Genomic DNA, 24596 nt, shown 5'->3' with positions numbered 1-24596 from the left:
GAGAGTTTAGTCTAACCAGACACCTAAGTATTTGTAGTTGTCCACGTATTCTAAGTCAGAGCCGTCCAGAGTAGTAATGTTGGACAGGCGGGTAGGTACAGGTAGCGATCGGTTGAAGAGCATGCATTTAGTTTTACTTGTATTTAAGAGCAATTGGAGGCCACGGAAGGAGAGTTGTATGGCATTGAAGCTTGCCTTGAGGGTTGTTAACAGTGTCAGAAGGGCCAGAAGTATACAGAATGGTGTCGTCTGCGTAGAGGTGGATCAGAGACTCACCAGCAGCAAGAGCGACCTCATTGATGTATATAGAGAAGAGAGTCGGTCCAAGAATTGAACCCTGTGGCACCCCCATAGAGACTGCCAGAGGTCCGGACAGCAGACCCTCCGATTTGACACACTGAACTCTATCAGAGAAGTAGTTGGTGAACCAGGCGAGGCAATCATTTGAGAAACCAAGGCTGTCAAGTCTGCCGATGAGGATGTGGTGATTGACAGAGTCGAAAGCCTTGGCCAGATCAATGAATACGGCTGCACAGTAATGTTTCTTATCGATGGAAGTTAAGATATCGTTTAGGACCTTGAGCGTGGCTGAGGTGCACCCATGACCAGCTCTGAAACCAGATTGCATAGCAGAGAAGGTATGGTGAGGAATATTTGACAACTCACCCCTTCACAAATGCTCTAATGTAGACCAAAGCTTTTATTTTGAACCAGCAGTAAAGGTAAAATATGAACCACCAAAGAATTAACTGAACAGTAGTCATTTTTACTATGGCCTGCACACCACCTGTTCTCAATTAGCAAGCAATGAACATGAAACATTTCAAAGAGACAAGTCATTTTTTTAAGTAAAATTATTTATTGATTCCATCACACTAGAGTAGCAAGAGCACCAGCAACTTCCTGGTCTAAAAAGCAGAAAGAAATGCAAACTGTCAGCAACGCAGAATGTTAAGTAACCAATGTCAAAAAAATTACTCACCATTAGAGCATCTAGAGGATGAAGCCATTATATTTTCCTGTTGATAAATATATGGTTAGTACAAAGCCCTTCAAATTCAGAGAGCAAAGTTAAGAGCAGGTTAAAGTGAACCATTACCTTGCAGAATCCTTCACTAGTGTTGGATATATGCTTGGTGCACCAATGCTAACATACTCGTCCTTGGGAGAATTTCCACTGTCAACAGGCATTGCCTCGCTAGGAGTGTAGCTGATTTGGGAGGAGACAGTTCTGCCATTCTTGTAGTGCGATTTAGAACTGTAGGAAGAGATTGGGATGACACCTGACTGTTCAATGCTGGCCTGAGATCTACCGGGGGCATCTTCAGTGCTTTCGTAGTGCTTCTGCTGAGACATTGGGGCCAGTTGCTGCTGGGAAATTTGGGCAACATGCCATAATTGCTGAGGAATGGGGTTGGGTTGCTGCTGGGCCATTTGAGCTGGATACCTCACTTCCTGAGGTTCGACGGCCAGTTCCTTCTGCTGCTGGGGCTCGACGGCCAGTTCCTTCTGCTGCTGGGGCTCGACTGCCAGTTCCTTCTGCTGCTGGGGCTCGACTGCCAGTTCCTTCTGCTGCTGGGGCTCGACTGCCAGTTCCTTCTGCTGCTGGGGCTCGACTGCCAGTTCCTTCTGCTGCTGGGGCTCGACTGCCAGTTCCTTCTGCTGCTGGGGCTCGACTGCCAGTTCCTTCTGCTGCTGGGGCTCGACTGCCAGTTCCTTCTGCTGCTGGGGCTCGACTGCCAGTTCCTTCCGCTGCTGAGGCAATTGAGATGGATGCCACACAAGCGGAGGCTGCTGGAGAATAACCTGTAGCTTCTGTGGCATGGCGGCCAGATGATTCTCCCGTTGGAGCATTTTAGCTTGATACCACATTTGCTGGGGCATGGCGGTCAGCTCCTTCTGTTGAGGTTCAGTGGCCGGTTGCTTCTGCTGCAGGGGCATTTTAGATGGATGCCACACCTGCTGAGGATGCTGGGCTATGGGGGCCAGTTGCTTCTGCTGGGGAAACTGAGCAGGATGCCACACTTGCTGGGGCACGGCGGTCAATTGCTTCTGCTGCAGGGGCATTTGAGGAGGATGCCACACTTGCTGAGGCAAGGCGGTCGGTTGCTTCTGCAGCATTTGATGAAAATGCCACACTTGCAGGGGCACGGCGGTTGTTTGCTGGGGCATTTGAGAAGGATGCCATACCTGCTGTGGCACAGCGGTCGGTTGCTTCTGCTGCAGGGGCATTTGAGAAGGATGCCACACTTGCTGGGGCACAGCGGTTGTTTGCAGGGGCATTTGAGAAGGATGCCACACTTGCTGGGGCACGGCGGTCGGTTGCTTCTGCAGCATTTGATTAGGATGCCACACTTCCTGGGGCACGGCGGTCGGTAGCTTCTGCAGCATTTGATTAGGATGCCACACTTGCTGGGGCACGGCGGTCAGTTGCTTCTGCTGCAGGGGCATTTGAGAAGGATGCCACACTTGCTGGGGCACGGCAGTCGGTAGCTTCTGCTGCAGGGGCATTTGAGCAGGATGCCACATTTGCTGGGGCAAGGCGGTCGGTTGCTTCTGCAGCATTTGATTAGGATGCCACACTTGCTGGGGCTCGGCGGTCGGTTGCTTCTGCTGCAGGGGCATTTGAGCAGGATGCCACACTTGCTGGGGCACAGCAGTCGGTTGCTTCTGCTGCAGGGGCATTTGAGGAGGATGCCACACTTGCTGGGGCAAGGCGGTCGGTTGCTTCTGCTGCAGGGGCATTTGAGCAGGATGCCACACTTGCTGGGGCACAGCGGTTGTTTGCAGGGGCATTTTAGAAGGATGCCATACTTGCTGGGGCACAGCGGTCGGTTGCTTCTGCTGCAGGGTTATTTGAGCAGGATGCCACACTTGCTGAGGCAAGGCGGTCGGTTGCTTCTGCAGCATTTGATTAGGATGCCAAACATGCTGGGGCAAGGCGGTCGGTTGCTTCTGCTGCAGGGGCATTTGAGCTGGATGCCACACTTGCTGGGGCAAGGCGGTCGGTTGCTTCTGCTGCAGGGGCATTTGAGCTGGATGCCACACTTGCTGGGGCACGGCGGTCGGTTGCTTATGCATCAGCATGTGAGCTTGATGCCACACTTGCTGGGGCACGGCAGTCGGTTGCTTATGCGTCAACATGTGAGCTTGATGCCACAATTGCTGGCGCACGGCAGTCGGTTGCTTATGCGTCAACATGTGAGCTTGATGCCACACCTGCTGGGGCACAGTTGTCGGTTGCCTCTGCGGCTGAGCTTCTGCGGCTGGTTGCAGGGGCATTTGAACTGGATACCACACTTGCTGAGGTTGCTGGGACATGGGGGCCAAATCCTTCCGCAGGATGGCGGCCGGATGTTTCTGTTGTGCTTGCATTTGAGATTTTGGAGACTTATAATTGCCATATCCTAGAGACCGAAGTGATCCTGCGTCAAGCCATGCTGCATTAGAATCCAGTGCAGGAGACCAATCACCTAGGTTAAAAATATAAACTGTAAAATGCCAGCCTTTGAAGGTTATGGAACTGCGTAGCTGTTATTTGAAATTAACTCACCTTCTGATGTAGAACACGTTATCCCTCCAATTAGCAGGCAACAAAGCCAAGAAACGCTTAAGGAAAGAGAATGTATGTTATAAACATAGCTACCTGTAACACCTGAAGGACAAGGAAAACAAACTTAATCAATACTTAGACACATACCTGAAAGCGATTCCAATCATCACGGCCATTTTGCCCTCAAAACCTCACCAGTATTCAGAACTAATGGTAGACATACGTCCTACCAGATTATCCCTTTTACTATATTTGCCAAATGTTTGGTTGCTCCTTTTAAAGGAATCCCAGACCCTTCTAATGTCATTGGCTAATTAAGAACAGCTGTCAGCCACTGAACTACATTCAATTTCTATTTCCAAATTGACCCCTAAATCCTACACCTTGGTCTAAACACAAGGATTTAATAGGGATAAGTAATCTGGCCACAATTGCATCCAGCCTATCAGAAGGCAAGGTGAAGCAATTAACATATTGCTTTACCCTATCTGATCATTTCAAATGCCCATAAGTGACTAAGTGGTAGGTGTAGGAGCTAGGGGTTGATTTGGAATGTAGAAATTTACGCAGGTCTGGTTGATTCTCTAATTGAGATCCTGACAGGTTTGACAGCCCTTACTCTAAAGCACGTGTCAAACTCATTACACGGAGGGCCGAGTGTTTGCGGATTTTCACTCCTTCCTTGTACTTGATGGCTGAATTAAGGCCACTAATTACTCCCCTCACCTACAGTAGTTGTCTTGGTCTTAAATGAAAGGAAAAAACAAAAACCTACAGACACTAGGCCCTCCATGGAATGAGTTTGACACCCCTGCTCTAAAGTAGGAAACACATTTTGTCTTGGCACTACATTGATCGGTTTAAATTATTGCTTGTACAAAATTCACTTGGTTCATTTGAAGATTAGAGGCTGAATGAGCAGTTAGGCACCATTATTTTACAAATGCCTTCTTTAAAACCGTGTGTTTCATTCAGCATAGCAACATTAGATGGATAACAGTTTCATTTGCACAAAGTGCAACATCTTAGACAAATTCTGATTTCAGACAGACACCAATGAAACACTCATGTTATGCTTTTGATGATCTGAGTCTTTAATTTTTCAGAGGCAAACATACAGTAGGGCTCGTTTGAGTGGTAAGGCTAAAGCAACTGACTGTAGACCGAAGTCAAGAAGTAAAGTCAGGAGAGGTGCATCTGCGACAACCGAAAGTCGGATACTAACATCATTTTCCAACAGCAAGGCTCAGATCACCATGGCAGTGTTGCCATTGTTTATAAAAGGTTTCCTTTATAATGTAAAAGCATGTCTCCAACACCCTCTCACATACTGAAATAATTTGTGTACATTATAAAATCAATAAATGAGGGAGAGCCTCAATCACATCATTAATTTATGCACTGTAGGCTACACGTGAATTTTAGCAAGTTGGTTCCTGTTTCAGTCATGTTTTTGGTCACGTGGGTTAAACATAAACACTAATGATTGGTTGACAATGGAGCCCCCACATGACAGGTGATGGCTGCAGGATGAAGTTGGTGAAGAGCAATTGTAAAGTTAATCTAGTCAACATATAGACTCATGTCGGAAATGTTTTATCCCCAAAACGCAACACACTTTGAAAGGCGTTGACCAACAATTGCCACCGACTTGACAATAGTGATCAGCTCGAAGGTGCCCACTGTCTCCATAAAATGTCTCCCTCATGTGGATGAAATAAAACACAAGACAACAACCCATCTCTTCATCCTCTGACCGTCTACCCTTGCAGACAACCAAGAATTTACAACTTTAAGATCATGAGACTGAAGTAAGATGACAATTAATGTTGACTACTATTGATGTAAAATATTACTAAATCTTTAAGAGTTTATTTGGAAGATAACAGCTCTATAAATATTATTTTGTGGTGCCCAACTCTCTAGTTAATTACATTTACATGATTAGCTCAATCAGGTGATATTAATTATGGAGAAATTATTTTATAGAATAGCATGTCATAGCAATTAATCCGGCATAGCCAAAGACACGACAGCGGTGACCAACAATTGTCACCGACTTGACAATAGTGATCAGCTCGAAGGTGCCCACTATCTCCATAAAATGTCTCCCTCATGTGGATGAAATAAAACACAAGACAACAACCCATCTCATCATCCTCTGACCGTCTATCCTACTTTGTGGAAGCATTTTTTTCCAATGTTGTCTCAACTTTGATTGCAGTACACATCCACAAACATATAAACTCGATTACAACTGTTTAGATAGCTATGCATATATCTCCAGCCCCCTTAAATCTGCCACAGTGTTTTCCCTATTCCGACTGATGTTTCCGCTTGCATTCCATCTCTGATAATTATACTTGATTCCAAGTCTGTGCCTTGAAAATGCCAATCTCCTTTTCTTCTCCTGTTTCTTACAGCACAGCAGGCAGACAATCTGTTCTTTTTTCTGGTGTTTTATATTCACCCCGAGTGCTCCAATCCTTCTTTACTTTATTGTACGGCCCTTAATGTCTAGAAATTTGCACTAACTCCCCTCTTCCACTGCTGTAGGCTGGCCTACTGTAACTGGAACACAAATGTATGTCACTTAAATCAGACCAGGTTCAAATACTATTTAAAATATTTCAATTAATTTCACATACATTCAAAGTAAGTATTCTGATCTTTTATTTGAAAAGATAAGTAGTTAAATGTTATGTATTTAGAAATACACTTGGAAAGTGTTTGAAAACTCAAAATCACAAACTAATTTACACTCCAATGTATTAAATAAGTATTTGAAAATACTGTCAAATAATACAATTTGTATTATAACCCAGATATTATAACCCAGATACTGAAATACACATGTTTTTGAATACAGGTCTGCACTTAAAATGTAGCATTTGCATGAAAATACACAAATATGTATTGTATTATACTGCATCATATTCTATTGTATTTGTTGTTTCTTTGCGATTACATTTGAAATCCTCAACGGTTATTTTTTCTGAAGACAGATTCCAATTCTTCTTTCTCTGTTAGACCCTCCAGGCCCTATTAGTCTACTGAGGTCAGTCAGTTGTGATTGTAACCATCAGATCCAAAATCTCAGTGGTGAGTAACCACTGAGCTGATGGCAGTCCTCACATAAAGACACACCATGCCCACCAGAGCACACAAATAGCCTACATCAGATTCAGACAGAAATCAATACTGACTCCAAAACAGACACAATTATCATAGACATTCATTTATTTGTTTGTTTTACAACTCAGTTTTAGGATCAGGTACTACTGCCTGCTTCACCTCTTAAAATTAAGAAAAAAGTATTTGAGAAGCAATGTAGATAGATTATATAGAGGCAACTCAGTATAATTCACTGCTGCTTTCTATATATTATCAAAGCCACTTAATCGTATACTGCTCCATAGACATGGCTTCAAAATGAATTTCTTTCTTTCAAATACTTTTTTAGCTGCTCTTAATTGAGAGTTTATCTGTCACTCCAGGCAGGATCAATCAACCCTCAAAAGAATTTGAAAGAAAACCAATACTATTTGAACTCAGGTTTGTTTTCACCTCAGACCTTGAGATCGCCTCTTATGAGTGAGTGGAGATCTCTCCCTCGTGCATGAGCCATTTCATGGCTGACTTGCCGTCGTAAATGCCCACGCGGGGAAGGTCACGTGACATCAGGCCGAAGTAGGCCAGAGATTTTCCATTGGACTTCAGCCCGTGTACCAGCACAAACAGGAACCTAGACAAATAATTAATAGTTATGTTCAGTAGGGCACAGCGTAGCAAAACGTTCTGCAACCGAAACTAAAACTAAAATCAGTGTTTTTTTTGGACGAGACCAATGTCAAAAGTTGTTCAGTAGTTCATATATATTGAACTACTTTTGACATTGGTCTCATCCAAAAAAAACACAGATTTTAGTTTTAGTTTCGGTTGCAGAATGTATGAATTTTGTTGATGGGCAGTTCCTTATCTCCCGCATTTGGTAAGGGTTTTCTCAGATCACAAAGCAGTTCATCACATCTGACTTCAATGAATCAATTTACAAATTCAATTCAAGCTGCAATTAAAGAGTGGATTCAAAATAACTTGTTCCAAATAGTGGATTAGGGACATTATCTTAAGATCTGAATCAAATAGCCAATATAATAAAGGTTTTTGTGAGTCACTCTTTTTCTGGTCCAGTAGCTGCTTGCCTGATCTCACCTTTTCAACTAATTCTGGGGCCAGAGCTCCTGACCTAGCCGGTCCTTGAGCACTTCATAGTCACCACTCCCCCTGTTGATGAAGAGCAGGATGTGCCCCTTCACCTCTGACTGGTACAGACCCACTGCTGTCTCTGTGAGTGTGAGTGAGTGTGTGTGTGAGAGAGAGTGTGTGTGTGTGAGAGAGAGAAAACGAGAAAGAGAAAGACAGAAGTATGGGAAATAGATATCAAAATAGGCATGTGCCAGTACATTAACTGTCTGTATGTATAGTCTGGTTATATGACTGAACATGAAAGGCTAATAATACAAAGATGTGATGCCAAGGTGTAGTTTTAACAAGGCTGGTTTAAATCTTGTGTAAATTTGCAGTCCAGGTATTTGTAATGAGAGTCAAGCAGGTGATTTCTGATGGAAATTTTGGATGGTTGCTTCTGCCGAGTCATTGTGGCTGGTTGCTTCTGCTGCTGAGGCACGAGAGCCTGTTGCTTCACCTAAGGTATTTGCGCCAGTCGTCACACTTGCTGAGGCATTGTGGCTGGTTGCTTCTGCTGAAAAGGCATGCAAGCCCATTCCTTTTGTTGCTGGGACATTGGCTCAGGTTCCTTTTAATGAAGTGTAGAGAATATATCTAGAATTTACCTAGGAAACAAAGACAAAAAGTTCAAAATAGTAAAATGCCTGAATTTGAAGTCATTGGAACTATACGAATGCTGTTTTTTTTTACTTAATTAATTTGTGTATAACAAACACCGTTAGGTGTAGGATAACAGGTTATCCCTCCAATGAATAGATCAATTGAAGGTCAGAATTTTCATAATATGCAGTTAGTGAATGATTTCAGCAGAAATGTACATGTTCAAAGACATTCTGTTGTGTGTAGAGCATATTTGAGTTAATTGACATATTCCCAACCAATTGTGTTTTTTGTTAGTTTCTTGAGTTGTTTGGAACTTGTTTTTTTATTTATTTTGTACATAATGTTGCCGCTGTCATCTCTTATGACCGAAAATAACTGCAATTACTCACCACGGACTGGCAGAATCCTTTTTTTTGGAACAGAATCATTTTTGGGGGACAGGCCCAGATCCGTGATTTGTGTAAAGAGAAGGTGGAGAAAAGGGGGCCAGAGGCTGGACTGCCTTCTGAGATTTAGTAGGCGATCGAATAAACCCCCACTTCCTTCCATTCTGCTAGCAAACGTGCAATCTTTGGAAAATAAAATAGATGACCTACGCGGAAGATTAATTCAAAATTGTAATATCTTATGCTTCACGGAGTCATGGCTGAACAACGACATTATCAACATACAGCTGGCTATCCTCCAGGATAGAACAGCGGTGTCTGGTAAGACGAGGGGCGGTGGACTATGTATTTTTGTAAATAACAGCTGGTGCACGATATCTGAGGAAGTCTCGAGCTATTGCCAGCCTGAGGTAGAATATCTCATGATAAGCTGTAGACCACACTATCTACCTAGAGAGTTATCTGTATTTTTTGTAGCTGTATACATACCACCACAGACTGAGGCTGGCACTAAGACCGCATTGAATGAACTGTATTCTGCCATAAGCAAAAAGGAAAACGCTCACCGGGAGACGGTGCTCCTCGTAGCCGGGGACTTAAATGTATGGAAACTTAATTAAATACATCTTACCATATTTCTATCAGCATGTTACATGTGCAACCAGAGGGGGAAAAAACTCTGGACCACCTTTACTCCACACACAGAGATGCATACAAAGCTCTCCCTCACCCTCCATTTGGCAAATCTGACCATAATTTTATCCTCCTGCTTACAAGCAATAATTTAAGCAGGAAACACCAGTGACTTGATCAATAAAAAAGTGGTCAGATGAAGCAGCTGCTAAGCTACATGACTGTTTTGCTAGCACAGACTGGAATATATTCCGGGATTCCTCCGATGACATTGAGGAGTACACCACATCAATCATTGGCTTCATCAATAAGTGCATCAATGACGTCGTCCCCACAGTGACCGTACATGCATAACCCAACCAGAAGCTATGGATTACAGGCAACATTTGCACTGAGCTAAAGGCTAGAGTTGCCGCTTTCAAGGAGCGGGACGCCAACCCGGAAGCTTATAAGAATCCCCGCTATGCCCTCCGATGAACCATCAAACAGGCAAAGCGTCAATACAGGACTAAGATTGATCGTACTACACCGGCTCTGACACCGGCTCTGATGTGGCAGGGCTTGCGAACCTTTACAGACTACAAAGGGAAGCACAGCCGAGAGCTGCCCAGTGACACCTGCCTACCAGACGAGCTAAAATACTTCTATGCTCACTTCGAGGCAAATAACACTGAAACATGCATGAGAGCAAAAGCTGATCAGGAAGACTGCGTGATCACGCTCTCCGCAGCCGATGTGAGTAAGACCTTTAAACAGGTCAACATTCACAAGACCGCAGGGCTTGACAGATTACCAGGACGTGTACTGCGAGCAGGTGCTGACCAACTGGCAAGTGTCTTCACTGACATTTTCAACCTCTCCCTGTCCAAGTCTGTAATACCAACATGTTTTAAGCAGACCACTATAGTCCCTGTGCTCAAGAACACTAAGGTAACCTGCCTAAATGTCTACCAACCCGTAGCACTCACGTTTGTAGCTATGAAGTGCTTTGAAAGGCAGGTCATGGCTCACATCAACACCATTATCCCAGAAACACTAGACCCACTCCAATTTGCATACCGTCCTAACAGATCCACAGATGCAATTTTACTGCACTCCACACTGCTATTCTTTCCTATTCTTTGACTAGTACTCAGCATTCAACATCATAGTGCCCTCAAAACTCATCAATAAGCTAAGGACCCTGGGACTAAACACCTCCCTCTGCAACTGGATCCTGGACTTCCTGACGGCCCGCCACCAGGTGGTAAGGGTAGGTAATAACACATCCGCCACACTGATCCTCAACACGGGGCAACTCAGGGGTGCGTGCTCAGTCCCCTCCTGTACTCCCTGTTCACTCATGACAGCACGGCCAGGCACGACTTTAACACCATCATTAAGTTTGTTGACGACACAACAGTGGTAGGCCTGAGCACAGACAACGAGACAGCCTATAGGGAGGAGGTCAGAGACCTGGCCGTGTGGTGCAAGGACAACAACCATTCCCTCAATGTGATCAAGACAAAGGAGATGATTGTGGACTACAGGAAAGAGAGGACCGAGCATTCCCCCATTCTCATCGACGGGGCTGTAGTGGAGGAGGTTGAGAGCTTCAAGTTCCTTGGTGTCCACATCACCAACAAGCGAACATGTTCCAAGCACACCAAGACAGTCGTGAAGCCAGCACGACAAAACCTATTCCCACTCAGGAGACTGAAAAGATTTGGCATGGGTCCTCATATTCTCCAAAGGTTCTACAGCTGCACCATCGAGAGTATCCTGACTGGTTGAATATCTGCCCGGTATGGCAACTGCTCAGCCTCCGACCGCAAGGCACTACAGAGGGTAGTGTGAACGGCCTAGTACATCACTGGGGACAAGCTTCCTGCCATCCAGGACCTCTGTACCAGGCCATGTCAGAGGAAGGCCCTAAAAATTGTCAAAGACTCCAGCCACCCTAGTCATTGACTGGTTTCTCTGCTACCGCACGGCAAGCGGTACCGGAGCACCAAGGCTAGGTCCAAGAGGCTTCTAAACAGCTTCTACCCCCAAGCCATAAGACTCCTGAACATCTAGTCAAACGGCTAATCAGACTACTTGCATCCCCCCTTTACACCGCTGCTACTCTCTGTGGTTATCTATGCATTGTCACTTTAATAACTCCACCTACATAATACCTCAACTAAAACGGTGCACCTACACATTGACTCTGTACCCCCCTGTATATAGTCTCACTATTGTTATTTTACTGCTGCTCTTTAATTACTTGTTACTTTTGTTTCTTATTCTTAGTCATATTTGTTTTTAAACTGCATTGTTGCTTACGGGCTCGTAAGTAAGCATTTCACTGTTGCATTCGGTAGCGCGAACGGCCTAGTACATTACTGGGGCCAAGCTTCCTGCCATCCAGGCAGAGGTAGACATTAAAAACACACAGTATTTCAAAACACAAGGAGGCACTTTTAAAGGTACAATATTTTATTGTTTTACAAGTAATGCAGGGTAGAATGAGCAGCAGCAACTCCCTGGCCGATGCAAAAGCATACAGTGGAAGCTTAAAGAAAGTGTCAGCAACAACTCAGAAATGTCATCCAAAGGTTGAATCTACCATTGCAATTCTGTTGATAGATGATTAGTAAAACGGATTTAAACACATGCTTGTTCAATGAACCATGAATGAACATTCACCTGTTGAACGGCCGTTAAGACACTAACAGCTTACAGACGGTAGGCAAATAAGGTCACAGTTATGAAAACTTAGGACACTAAAAAAGGCCTTTCTACTGACTCTAAAAAACACCATGTCCAGGGTCCCTAGTCATCTGGGTGAACATGCCTTAGGCATGCTGCAAGGAGACTGCAGATGGGGCCAGGGCGATAAATTGCAATGTCTATACTGTGAGACGCCTAAGACAGCACTACAGGGAGACAAGACGGACAGCTGATCGTCCTTGCAGTGACAGACCACGTGTAACAACACCTGCACAGGATCGGTACATCGAAAGATCACAAATGCGGGATAGGTACAGGATGGCAACAACTGCAGAGTTACACAGCTTATTGCTGCAGCTACTTGCCCAAGCCTCCCCAGTTTCTCCTTCACCCAAATCCAGATGTTCTGAAAGAGCTGCAAAACCTGGACCCGTACAAATCAGCTGGGCTAGACAATCTGGACCCTCTCTTTTTAAAATTATCCGCCGCCATTGTTGGAACCCCTATTACCAGTCTTATCAACCTCTTTCGTATTCTCAGAGATCACGAAAAGATTGGAAAGCTGCTGCGGTCATCCCCCTCTTCAAAGTGGTTTACACTCTATACCCAAACTGTTATAGACCTATATCCAACCTGCCCTGCCTGTCTAAAGTTTTCTAACGCCAAGTTAATAAACAGATCACAGAGCATTTCGAATCCCACCGTACCTTCTCCGCTGTGCAATCCGGTTTCCGAGCTGGTCACAGGTGCACCTCAGTCACGCTCAAGGTCCTAAACAATATCATAACCGCCATCGATAAAAGACAGTACTGTGCAGCCGTCTTCATCGACCTGGCCAAGGCCTTCGACTCTGTCAATCCCCGTATCGGCAGACTCAACAGCCTTGGTTTCTCAAATGACTGCCTCGCCTGGTTCACCAACTACTTCTCAGAGTTCAGTGTGTCAAATCGAAGGGCCTGTTGTCCGGACCTCTGGCAGTCTCTATGGGGGTACCACAGGGTTCAATTCTCGGGCCGACTCTTTTCTCTGTATATATATCAACGATGTCGCTCTTGCTGCGGGTGATTCCCTGATCCACCTCTACGCAGACACCATTCTGTATACATCTTGCCCTTCTTTGGACACTGTTAACTAACCTCCAAATGAGCTTAAATGCCATACAACACTCCTTCCGTGGCCTCCAACTTCTCTTAAACGCTAGTAAAACCAAATGCATGCTTTTCAACCGGTCGCTGCCCGCACCCTCCCGCCCGACTAGCATCACTACTCTGGACGGTTCTGACTTAGAATATGTGGACAACTACAAATAATTAGGTGTCTGGCTAGGCTGTGAACTCTCCTTCCAGACTCATAAGCATCTCCAATCCATAATTCAATCTAGAATCGGCTTCCAATTTCGTAACAGATCCTACTTCACTCACACCAAACAAAGCCTGCCTTGGTGGAAGAGTGGGGTAACATCTCACAGCAAGAACTGGCAAATCTGGTGCAGTCCATGAGGAGATGTATTGCAGTACTTAATGCAACACATAATTCCAGTTCTGTTAGTCATGTCTGTGGAACTCAGTTTGTGTCAGTTGTAGAATCTTATGTTAATACAAATATTTACACGTTAAGTTTGCTGGAAATAAACACAGGACACAGAGGACGTTGATTTTTTTTGCAGAGTTTATATTAACTTCAGTTGCAGTGAAATAAAAATCTCTTTAAAATTGTCTTGGGAACAGAGTGGATAAATATTTCTATCAGCGTCTCGGGGAAAATGCCAATGCACGTGTAATGTGTCATCTTTGACACTTTTGCAAGCAGACAGCATTTCAACCACATAAAATACACACCCAGACTAACTGAAGTTACCATTCTCAGCTTTCCATTTCCTTAAAATCTGTTACAATGACATTTGGCACAGGACTAATGTTTCCACTGTGTTCTAGCATGCTACCTGGTCCTTAAATAATTTTACCTGTTAGAATGAATGCATTAGTCATCTTATCAACGTAAGACATTTGTGAGCACTACTTTAGTCTTCTGGGGCAACAAGTTATGACAGAAGAGAAGCTGCATGTATTAAACTATAGTTGACAAATGGCCTACCTAAGTAAGCAGAAACGTGTCTAAATTAGGGGTGAAAGTAGCCATTAAGCTCAGTTATGGTGGATCAAACTGGACAGGTAGCCCACTTTAAATTGATTGACAGAGTCAATCAGACAACCATGAGATGCGAAACGGAGCCTGCGCATACCACAAAAACAGAAGAGGTTTACATGCCACAGTAGCCCATCTCCGGGGTACAAGCTTTCTCGGGTTTTTGTAAAACAGGATTTGATGTTTACATGTCAACACAAAATAAATACTTCAGGATCCCGAATAACGGGATATTGATGTACATGTAAACGTGGTCAGTGGCTTTAACGTAGACACAATCTTGGGGTTTGTCAACCAGCAGCAAAGATAAAAATAAATTTGATATCCAAAAGATAAGGAACTATGAACCACATTCCAATTACTACAAATTGCACTGGCAACCAACACCGTTCTCAACCAGCAAGCCAAAGGTAGACATTAAAACACATACTATTTCAAAACACAAGGAGGCACTTTTAAAAGGTACAATATTTTATTGTTTTACAAGTAATGCAGGGTAGAATGAGCAGCAGCAACTCCCTGGCCAACACAAAAGCATACAGTGGAAGCTTAAAGTGTCAGCAACAACTCAAAATTGTCATCCAAAGGATGAATCTACCATTGCAATTCTGTTGATAGATGATTAGTACAACGGATTTCAAAATCAGAACGCAAAGTGCAGGTGAGTGTAGTAGTTGCACATTACATTGCATCCAAGTAGCCGTTCCCTTGTGGCGGGGCTACTTTAGCAGGTTGTGAGTTTGTAGCAGGTGGGGATATGCTTGGTTCAGAGATGTCACTACAGTCCGAGAGTTGTTTGCATAACCTACCCAGTGGTGTGGCAGGTTTGGGAGTAGACAGTATTGCCATTCTCATACGATTTGTAACTATGTTGGTACGAGAACTGACTGTTCAACGATGCTGCCTTGAACGCTGCTGGAGCTGACACATTGGGTGCTTTCATTGTCACCCTCATACCCAAAATCCTGAGAAACATCACTGCTGCTAAAATCCATGTTGCTTGAGGAGTTGGCCCTCCTGTTCAAGGCCTGCCGCTTCTGCCGAGGCAAGGGCGCCTGCCGCTTCTGCCGAGGCAAGGGCGCCTGCCGCTTCTGCCGAGGCAAGGGCGCCTGCCGCTTCTGCCGAGGCAAGGGCGCCTGCCGCTTCTGCCGAGGCAAGGGCGCCTGTCGCTTTCATTTGAACCAGATTCCGCACTTGAGGTACCGTGGCCGGTTGCTTCCGCTGCCGAGGCAAAGTGGCCGGTTGCTTCACCTAAGGTATTTGGGCCAGCTGCCACACTTGTCGAGGCATTATGGGTGGCCGCTTGCGTGGCACTGTGGCCAGTTGCTTCCGCTGCCGAGGCACTGTGGCCAGTTACTTCACCTGAGGCACTTGGGCCAGTCGTGGCGCTTGATGAGGCATTGTGGCCAGTTGCTTCAGCTAAGGTATTTGGGCCAGTCGTGACGCTTGCTGAGATATTATGGGTTGCTGCTTCTGCTGAGGCACGGGAGTCGGCTCCTTCACCCAAGGTATTTGGGCCAGTCGTGACGCTTGATGAGGCATTGTGGTTGGCCGCTTCTGAGGCATTATGGGTGGCCGTTTGCATGACACTGTGTCCAGTTGCTTCCGCTGCCGAGGCACCGTGGCCAGTTGCTTCCGAGGCACCGTGGCCAGTTGCTTCACCTAAGGTATTTGGGCCAGTTGCCATACTTGCCGAGGCATTATGGGTGATCGCTTGCGCGGCACTGTGGCCAGCTGCTTCACCTAAGGCATTTGGGACAGTCGTGGCACTTGATGAAGCATTGTGGCCAGCTGCTTCACCTAAGGCATTTGGGACAGTCGTGGCACTTGATGAAGCATTGTGGCCAGTTGCTTCAGCTAAGGTATTTGGGCCAGTCGTGACGCTTGCAGAGGCATTATGGGTGGCTGCTTCACCTGCTGAGGCACGGGAGCCGGTAGCTTCACCTGTCGAGGCACGGGAGCCGGTAGCTTCCGCTGCATTGCGGCCAGTTCCTTTTACTTGATTTTGGGGAATATATCTAGAATTACCTACAAAAGAAAAAAAAAAAAAAAGTTTCAAATCGTAAAATGCCAGCATTTGAAGCCATTTATACACATTTAATTTTACTGAATTAAATGTGCAGAACAAAACACACCTTTAGGTGGAGGATAACAGGTTATCCCTCCAATTAGCAGGCAACAAATCCAAGAAATTCTAAATAAAAATAAAAACATCCTAGTCAGTTAAATACCTGTAAAACATGGAAGACAAGAGAATCAAACTAGAGCCATACAACTTACCTCAAAGACATTTCAAAACTCACAGCCATTTTTCGCATCAAACCCTCAGTATTCAGAACTAATGGTAGCCAGAAGCCTTACCAGGAGATCCCTGATACTGTATCTGATTGTCTTTTTTGCTGCACCTTACAAAGGAATCCTAGACCCTTCTAATCTGGCTGGTTAATTAACCAGGTACACCTGCAAGCCACTGAACATAATTTCCATTGGTCCAATTTCCCAATTGAGATTAGGTGCGCTTGATTTCATTCAGCTGGTGTGCTGGAGGGTTTGCGCATCATGGACAAAACCAGTGGTTTTAATTAATAAAGAGTGAACTCTACCTACCCATTGCACTGGGTGAGCTTAATCAAGTGCACCTTTATTTCATGCTAATTAAGATCCTGCCAGGGGCTTTTGCAGGTGCAACCTTAGTGGTCCGGTGGAAGTGTGTTGTGCAAAAATATATTTTAGATTTTTCAAAGAGTGTGCAAATCTGTCATCAAGGCAAATTGTGGCTACTTTGAAGAATCTCAAATATAAAATATATTTCAATTTGTTTAACACTTGTTTTTGTTGCTACATGATTCCATATGTGACTCACCACCACTCTTATGTAGTAAAATGTGAAATTGTGTTAAAAGTAGAGACTCAAAGCTACAAAATGGTATATCATACATTTGAGGAACAATGGGAAAGTAATTCTGCTTTGAAAGTTGATCATCTTTTAATCTCACTTTTGAGAAAATCACCTTTGAATGTTTTGGTATCTAGTTTAGAGCTCTTCTTTGTCTACACCCATTCAGCATCATTCACACCCTCTTAATAAGCTTTAGCCCCACCCATCTCGTTTCGCTTTCAGAGCACACACTTGACACTCTGGCCAATGATTTGTTTACCTCTGGATAACATGAAAACAGCCTAACCAGTTCTGCTGGAAACAATTGCATGACGCTTTCTTGCAGACGTTCACTGATACCGGCCATATTCAACGGGTGTTGTACACACGTCAGGTAACGTTAGCTAACGAGCCAGCCAGCTAATGTTAGCTAGTTAAACAACAATGAACAAAGTGGCAACAATGCCACAGTGCTGGGAGCTAACCAACCAGGTCCAATGTTAGCTAGCTAACATTAGGCTCTAACTAGAAAAGCAAACGGCTCTGGGAAACAAATAATAACGTCAGCTAGGGAACCAACCAGCTAACAGTACACTTTAGCTTGAAATGAAACCCCTTTGTCAAAATTAGAAATGTGTCATATCTGAAAATGTAGCTAGCTAATGCTAGACTATCAACATACATCATGGACGCATCTCCCTGTCAGGAATGCCATACCACGGTTGCACGGTTTGAAGATGTAATCCGGAGACAGGTGTTTTCTCCATCTCTTTAGCTATCATACTCTTCCACTGAATTCCACTGAATTCCTACAGAAAACAGGAGAGCAACACTTATGTAGCTCCACTATACAAAACATTTTTAAGCGGTGTTCGACAGGATTACCAAAACAGACTGACGAGCTCAAATAGACAGAGGACTTCAATATGGCAGACCAATCTGAACTCCTCTCTCTGCATGTCCAGCCCACTCATTACCTCAGACAATCATGGCTAGTGAGAAGTTTGCTTACTTTTACTGTGGCTTAACCAGCAAGGCTCGTAATTTAACAATTGTATTTGTATTTACAGATGACATGTTTGTTATTAAGGTACATGAAAGTTCACTTGTTCGGGAAGGCATTTTGATTTTTACGTTCAAACGGCTCCCCTGTGAAGTCATGACTTGCAACATACGCCTAGTTTCCTGAATCGGGTCACATATGTGTTATTTCATAGTTTTGATGTGTTAACTATTAAATACTCTTCACTATTATTATAATACTTTGTAGAAAATATTAAAAATAAAGAAAACCCTTGAATGACTAGGTGTGTCCAAGTTTGAGTGCTACTGCATGGTAGACAAGAGAGAATTGACAACAGAACAGAATTGACATTCATTACATAATAGCAGACCATTGAATGCATATACAATTTCATCCCGTGTCATGAGTCTTTGGCCAAACAGGCAGTCGACTACAGCAGGCAAATGTGTTAATGTGTCAATGTTTGTGAATGAGTTCCATGTGACACATAATGCTAGATAAGCTTCCCTGCTAGTGCCTTGCCGGCTTCATCATTGGAACTTGAATGGATCCATTTAAGGTATGAGTTCTCATACTATGTAGTTAGATGATTTCACCAACAATACTTGGTTTAGAAAAATTTACTTGCTCTTATTTTTTTATTTCGCCTTTATTTAACCAGTTAGGCCAGTTGAGAACAAGTTCTCATTTACAACTGCGACCTGGCCAAGATAAAGCAAAGCAGCGCGACAAAAACCACATAGATACACATGGGATAAACAAACGTACAGTCAATAATACATAAGAAAAAAGAAAAATCTGTATACAGTGAGTGCAAATGAGGTAAGATAAGGGAGGTAAGGCAATAAATAGGCCATGGTGGCGAAGTAATTACAATATAGCAATTAGACACTGGAATGGTAGATGTGCAGAAGGTGAATGTACAAGTAGAGATACTGGGTTGCAAAGGAGCAAGATTAATAAATAAATACAGTATGGGGACGAGGTAGTTGGATGGGCTGTTTCCAGATGGGCTATGTACAGGTGCAGTGATCTGTGAACTGCTCTGACAGCTGGTGCTTAAAGCTAGTGAGGGAGATATTTGTCTCCAGCTTCAGTGATTTTTGCAGTTTGTTCCAGTCATTAGCAGCAGAGAACTGGAAGGAAAGGCAGCCAATGTAGGAATTGGCTTCGGGGGTGACCAGTGAGATTTACCTGCTGGAGCGTGTGCTACGGGTGGGTGTTATGGTGACCAGTGAGCTGAGATAAGGTGGAGCTTTACCTAGCAAAGACTTGGAAACAGTGGGTTTGGCGACGAGTATGAAGCGATGGCCAGCCAACGAGAGTGTACAGGTCGCAGTGGTGGGTGATAAATGGGGCTTTGGTGACAAAACGATTGGCACTGTGATAGACTGCATTACATTTGTTGAGTAGAGTGATGGAGGCTATTTTATAGATGACATTACCAAAGTCAAGGATCGGTAGGATAGTCAGTTTTACGAGGGTGTGTTTGGCAGCATGAGTGAAGGAGGCTTTTTTGCGAAATAGGAAGCGGATTCTAGATTTAATATTGGATTGGAGATGCTTAATGCGAGTCTGGAAGGAGAATTTACAGCCTAGCCAGACACCTAGGTATTTGTAGTTGTCCACATACTCTAAGTCAGAACCGTCCAGAGTAGTGATGCTGGACGGGCGGGCAGCGATCGGTTGAGAAATAGTTGGTGAACCAGGCGAGGCAATCATTTGAGAAACCAAGGCTGTTGAGTCTGCCACTAAGAATGTGGTAATTGACAGAGTCGAAAGCCTTAGCCAGGTCGATGAATACGGCTGCACAGTAATATCTCTTATTGATGGCGGTGATATCGTTTAGGACCTTGAGCGTGGCTGAGGTGCACCCATGACCAACATTGAAACCAGATTGCATAGCTGAGAAGGTACGGTGGGATTCGAAATGGTTGGTAATCTGTTTGTTGACTTGGCTTTCGAAAACCTTAGAAAGGCAGGATAGATTGAGTCTGTAGCAATTTGGGTCTAGAGGATCGTGGACCAATCCGATGGTTTTATAGAGGGAAATGTAACTAGCCATTGCACTGGGTGAGCTTAATCAAGTGCACCTTTTAATGCAGGCTAATGAAGTTCCTGACAGGGGCTTTTGTAGGTGCAACCTCAGTGGTCCGGGAAGAAATGTGTTGTGCAAAAAGGCTGTACACACATTGTGTCCAAAAATTCCATACAGTGACAAATTAAATGAAGTCGTCTGTTGAGGTACGCTAGACAAGAGATTGTCCAACAGCAAAGTGTAACTCCTTGTAGAAAATTCAATGCATATACAATTTCATTCGTGTTCATGAGTCTGTGTCCAAATAGTCAACTACAACAGGCAAATTTGTCAAGTTACAAAAAGTCCTGGGTGACATCTTATGCTAGTTAAACTGTCATGCTAGTGCCTACCAGCTTCCTCTTTGGAACTTAATGGATCCATTTAAGGGCTGAATTCTCATACTATGAAGTAAGATTAATAACTGGTTAAGAAAATGTACATGTTTGAAGACAGTCTGTACAAAATATTTTTAATTGATAGGTTAAACCGCTCCAGGCATCATAAAAATCAAATACACCGAATCCATTCTATAGGAACCTGTGGTACTAGGAGGAATGGGCTACAGGTGAAGAGTATTGAGGCCCATCAAAATCCAGTTGAAGCTAGAACATTTAGAATGGGCTGCGTCTCAATCCACTGCATCTGTGGTGGACAGGGGCCGAGCTACAGTGGTGTTGGTCAGACACCTCAAAATGCAGTCTCAAAAACATCTAGCGTCAGAACGGTTTGGCCTACAAACTATGAACATTATGGAAAATTGACTCCCAAACAGTTACTTTTCCCTCTTTGACCCCACAATTGTAAGACACATCTGAAGGTAACCCATACAAACAGAAGTATGGAGGTAGATGTGCCAACAGGGGTTGAAGCATCCAAAACATGAGGCATCACCTAGATATGGGTGAGACACTTCTAAACTGATTTGACTCTTTGCCATTTGTGGTGTGGGCTATAGTAGAACGCTAAACGCAAGTTTGAAACCAAAAAGTTCACTCAATTCTAATAGCTAAATGAGCCATGGTCTGACCATCTAAAAACAATTTCCTATATGTTAATTTACTCACCAACAACTTACACTGAGGTTGAAGTTAAGTCTCACTGTATACAATGCATGACTACATCTAAAGTATGAACATATGATGAATGTCTGAAAACTCACCCCTTGACAAATGCTCTTATGTAGACCCAAGCTTTTATTTTGAACAACCAGTAGCAAAGGTAAAAGAAACAACCAAAGATTTAACTGAGCAGTCATTTTTAAAAGACTGCACACCACCTGTTCTCAAGTCGCAAGCAATGGACACAAGAATCATTGTTTCAAAGAGACAAGGCATTTTTTAAAGTAAAATGGTTCATGTATTCCATAACTCTAGAGTAGCAAGAGCACCAGCAACGTCCTGGTCGAAACAAAAGCAGAAATGCAGTGTCAGCAACACAGAATGTTAAGTAACCAATGTAAGAAACAATACTCACCATTAGAGCTTCTAGAGGATGAATCCATTACATTTTCCTGTTGATAGATATATGGTTAGTACAAAGGACTTCAAATTCAGAGCAAAGTTCAGAGCAGGTTAAAGTGAACCATTACCTTGCAGAATCCTTCACTAGTGGTGGATATATGCTTGGTGCACCAATGCTAACATAACCGTCCTTGGGAGCATTTCCACTGTCAACAGAAATAGCCTCCCTAGGAGTGTAGCTGATTTGGGAAAAGACAGTTCTGCCATTCTCGTAGTGCGATTTGGAACTGTAGGAATAGATTGGGATGACACCCGACTGTTCAACGATGCTGGCCTGAGCGCTACCAGAGGCACCATCTTCAGTGCTTTGGTAGTGCTTCTGCTGAGACATTGGGGTCAGTTGCTTCTGGGTCATTTGAGCTACATGCCATAATTGCTGAGGCATGGCGGTCAGTTGCTGCTGTGGCATGGCAGTGTGTAGCTTCCGCTGCTGGGACATTTGAGCTGGATACCACACTTGCTGGGATACGGCGGTAGGCTGCTCCTGCGGTAGAGGGGTGGAGGCCGGTTGCTTCTGCTGCTGGGGAGATTGCGCTGGATGCCACACTTGCTGATGCGTCTGCGGCATGGCGGTCAGTGCAGCGACTTGTTGCTTCTGGACCATTTTAGCTGGATACCACATGTGAGGCTGCTGGGGCATAGGGGCTGGTTGCTTCTGTGCCAGATGCCACACTTGCTGAAGCATTGCAGCCGGTTGCTTATGCTGCTGGGGAATTTTAGCCGTTTGCCACAGTTGTTGGGGTATGGCAGTCAGTTCCTTCTGCGGTAGATGCATAGGGGCTGGTTGCTTCTGCTCCTGGGGAAATTGATTTGGATGCCACACTTGCTGAGGTGGCTGGGGCATGGCGGTCGGTTCAATTTGCTGCCGAGTTTCAGTAGCTGGTTGCTTTTGCTGCTGTGGCATTTGAGCTGGATGCCACACTTGCGGGGGCAGGGTGGCCTGTTCCTTCTGCGGTTGAGGCATTGGGGCTGGTTGCTTCTGCAGTATGGTGGCCAGTTGTTTCTGCTGCTGGGACATTTGAGCTGGATACCATGCTTGCTGGAGTATAGCTGTTGGTTGTTTCTGCAGGATAGGCATTGGGGCCAGTTGCGTCAGCAGCATTTGAGCTGGATGCCACTCTTGCTGGGGTATGGTGGCCGGTTGCTTCTGCTCCTGGGGCATTTGAGCTGGATACCACACTTGCTGAGGCATGGTGGTCAGTTCCTTCTGCCGCCGAGTTGCAGCGGCTTGTTGCTTCTGGACCATTTTAGCTGGATACCACACGTCATGAGGCTGCTGGGGAATGGGGGCCAGTTGCCACACTTGCTGAAGCATGGCAGCCGGTTGCTTATGCAGCTGGGGCATTTGAGCGGAATGCAACAGTTGTGGTGGAATGGCGGTCAGATCCTTCTGCAGTTGACGCATAGGGACTGGTTGCTCCTGGGGAAATTGAGCTGGATGCCACATTTGCTGAGGCTGGGGCATGGCGGTTAGGTCAATCTGCTGCTGAGGTTCAGTGGCGGGTTGCTTCTGCTGCTGGGGCTTTTGAGCTGGATACCACACTTGCTGGGGCATGGCAGTCAGTTGCTTCTGCGGCTTTTGAGCTGGATGCAACACTTGCTGAGGTTGCTGGCTTATAGCGGCCGGTTCCTTCTGCTGCTGAGGTTCAGTAGCTGGTTGCTTTTGCTCCTGGGGAAATTGAGCTGGATGCCACACTTGCTGGTGAATGGTGGCTGGTTGCTTCTGCTGCATTTGAGCTGGATACCATGTTTGCTGCGGCATAGCTTTTGGTTGTTTCTGCGGTATATCCATTGGAGCCGGTTGCTTCTGGGGCATGGTGGTCAGTTCCGTCTGCTGCTGAGGCCCAGTAGCTGGTCGCTTTTGCTGCTGGGGAATTTGAACTGGATACCACACTTGCTGAGGTAACTTGGGTATGGCCTGTTCCTTCTGATGCTGACGTTCAGTAGCTGGTTGCTTCTGGGGCATTTGAGCTGGATACAACACTGCTTGAGGCTGCTTAGGATAACTGGCCGGTAGAGTCTCCTGTTGGGTCATGGCGGCCAGTTGCTTTTCCTGCTGGGGCATTTGAGTTGGATACCACATTTTCGGAGGTGCCTGGGGCATGGGGGCCAGTTGCTTTTGCAGGATGGAGGCCAGATGTTTCTGTTGCTCTTCGGTCAGCTGCGCTCGCAATTGAGCTGTTGGAGAGATGTAATTTCCATATCCTTTAGACCTAAGTGAGCCTGCATAGAGACATACTGCATCAGAACCTGGTGCATGATAGCCATCACCTAGGTTAGAAACAAAGTAAAATGCCAGCCTTGGAAGTAATTGGAACTGCAACTGTTACTTGAAATTAATGTGTAGAAACTCACTTGATGTAGAACAGGTTATCCCGCCAATTAGCAGGCAACAAAACCAAGAAACTCTAAAAAAATATAGAAAATAAAAACATGTTATAAACCTGTAACACATGAAGGACAAGGGAAACAAACTAGAGCAATACTTTTAAAACCCTACCTGAAAGTGATTCCAATCATCACGGCCATTTTGCGCCTCGAAACCTCACCAGTAATCAGAACTAATGGCCGTTATAAGCCCTAGTTTAATATCCCTTTTGCTGTATCTGGCAGGCTTTTTGGTTGCTCCTTTTAAACAAATCCCAGACCCTTCTAATGTCATTGGCTAATTAAGGACAGCTGTAAGTCCCTGAACTACATTTGATTCCTAATTCCAAATTGACCGCTAAATCCTACACCCTGGACTAAACACATCTGTGAATCAGAAATGATTGAAAAGGTATAAGCAATATGGCCACAATTGCATCCAGCCTATCAGAAGTCAAGGTGAAG

General features: G+C 44.7%; 2 protein-coding genes across 2 annotated transcripts; both read right to left on the bottom strand.

Moving 5' to 3' along the window:
• Window positions 1-1643: 1643 nt before the first annotated feature.
• On the bottom strand, window positions 1644-3375 carry LOC139399224 (transcription factor SPT20 homolog; the record flags this gene model as incomplete). Its single annotated transcript, XM_071144738.1, has 2 exons — window positions 2704-3375; window positions 1644-2613 (listed from the first exon to the last, which is right to left on the bottom strand). Coding segments are annotated over exons 1-2 (1642 nt in total), but the record flags the coding sequence as incomplete, so codon positions are not given.
• Window positions 3376-21828: 18453 nt separating this feature from the next.
• LOC139399223 (uncharacterized) lies at window positions 21829-23495 on the bottom strand. The gene has a single exon (XM_071144737.1). The coding sequence runs from the start codon at window positions 23317-23319 to the stop codon at window positions 21829-21831; it is 1491 nt and encodes a 496-aa protein (XP_071000838.1). The 5' UTR covers window positions 23320-23495.
• Between the last annotated feature and the right edge of the window lie 1101 nt (window positions 23496-24596).

This window comes from Oncorhynchus clarkii, unplaced genomic scaffold (assembly GCF_045791955.1).
Source record: "Oncorhynchus clarkii lewisi isolate Uvic-CL-2024 unplaced genomic scaffold, UVic_Ocla_1.0 unplaced_contig_9384_pilon_pilon, whole genome shotgun sequence".
Lineage (NCBI taxonomy): Eukaryota > Metazoa > Chordata > Actinopteri > Salmoniformes > Salmonidae > Oncorhynchus > Oncorhynchus clarkii.
This window is presented reverse-complemented; position numbering and strand designations above follow the sequence as displayed.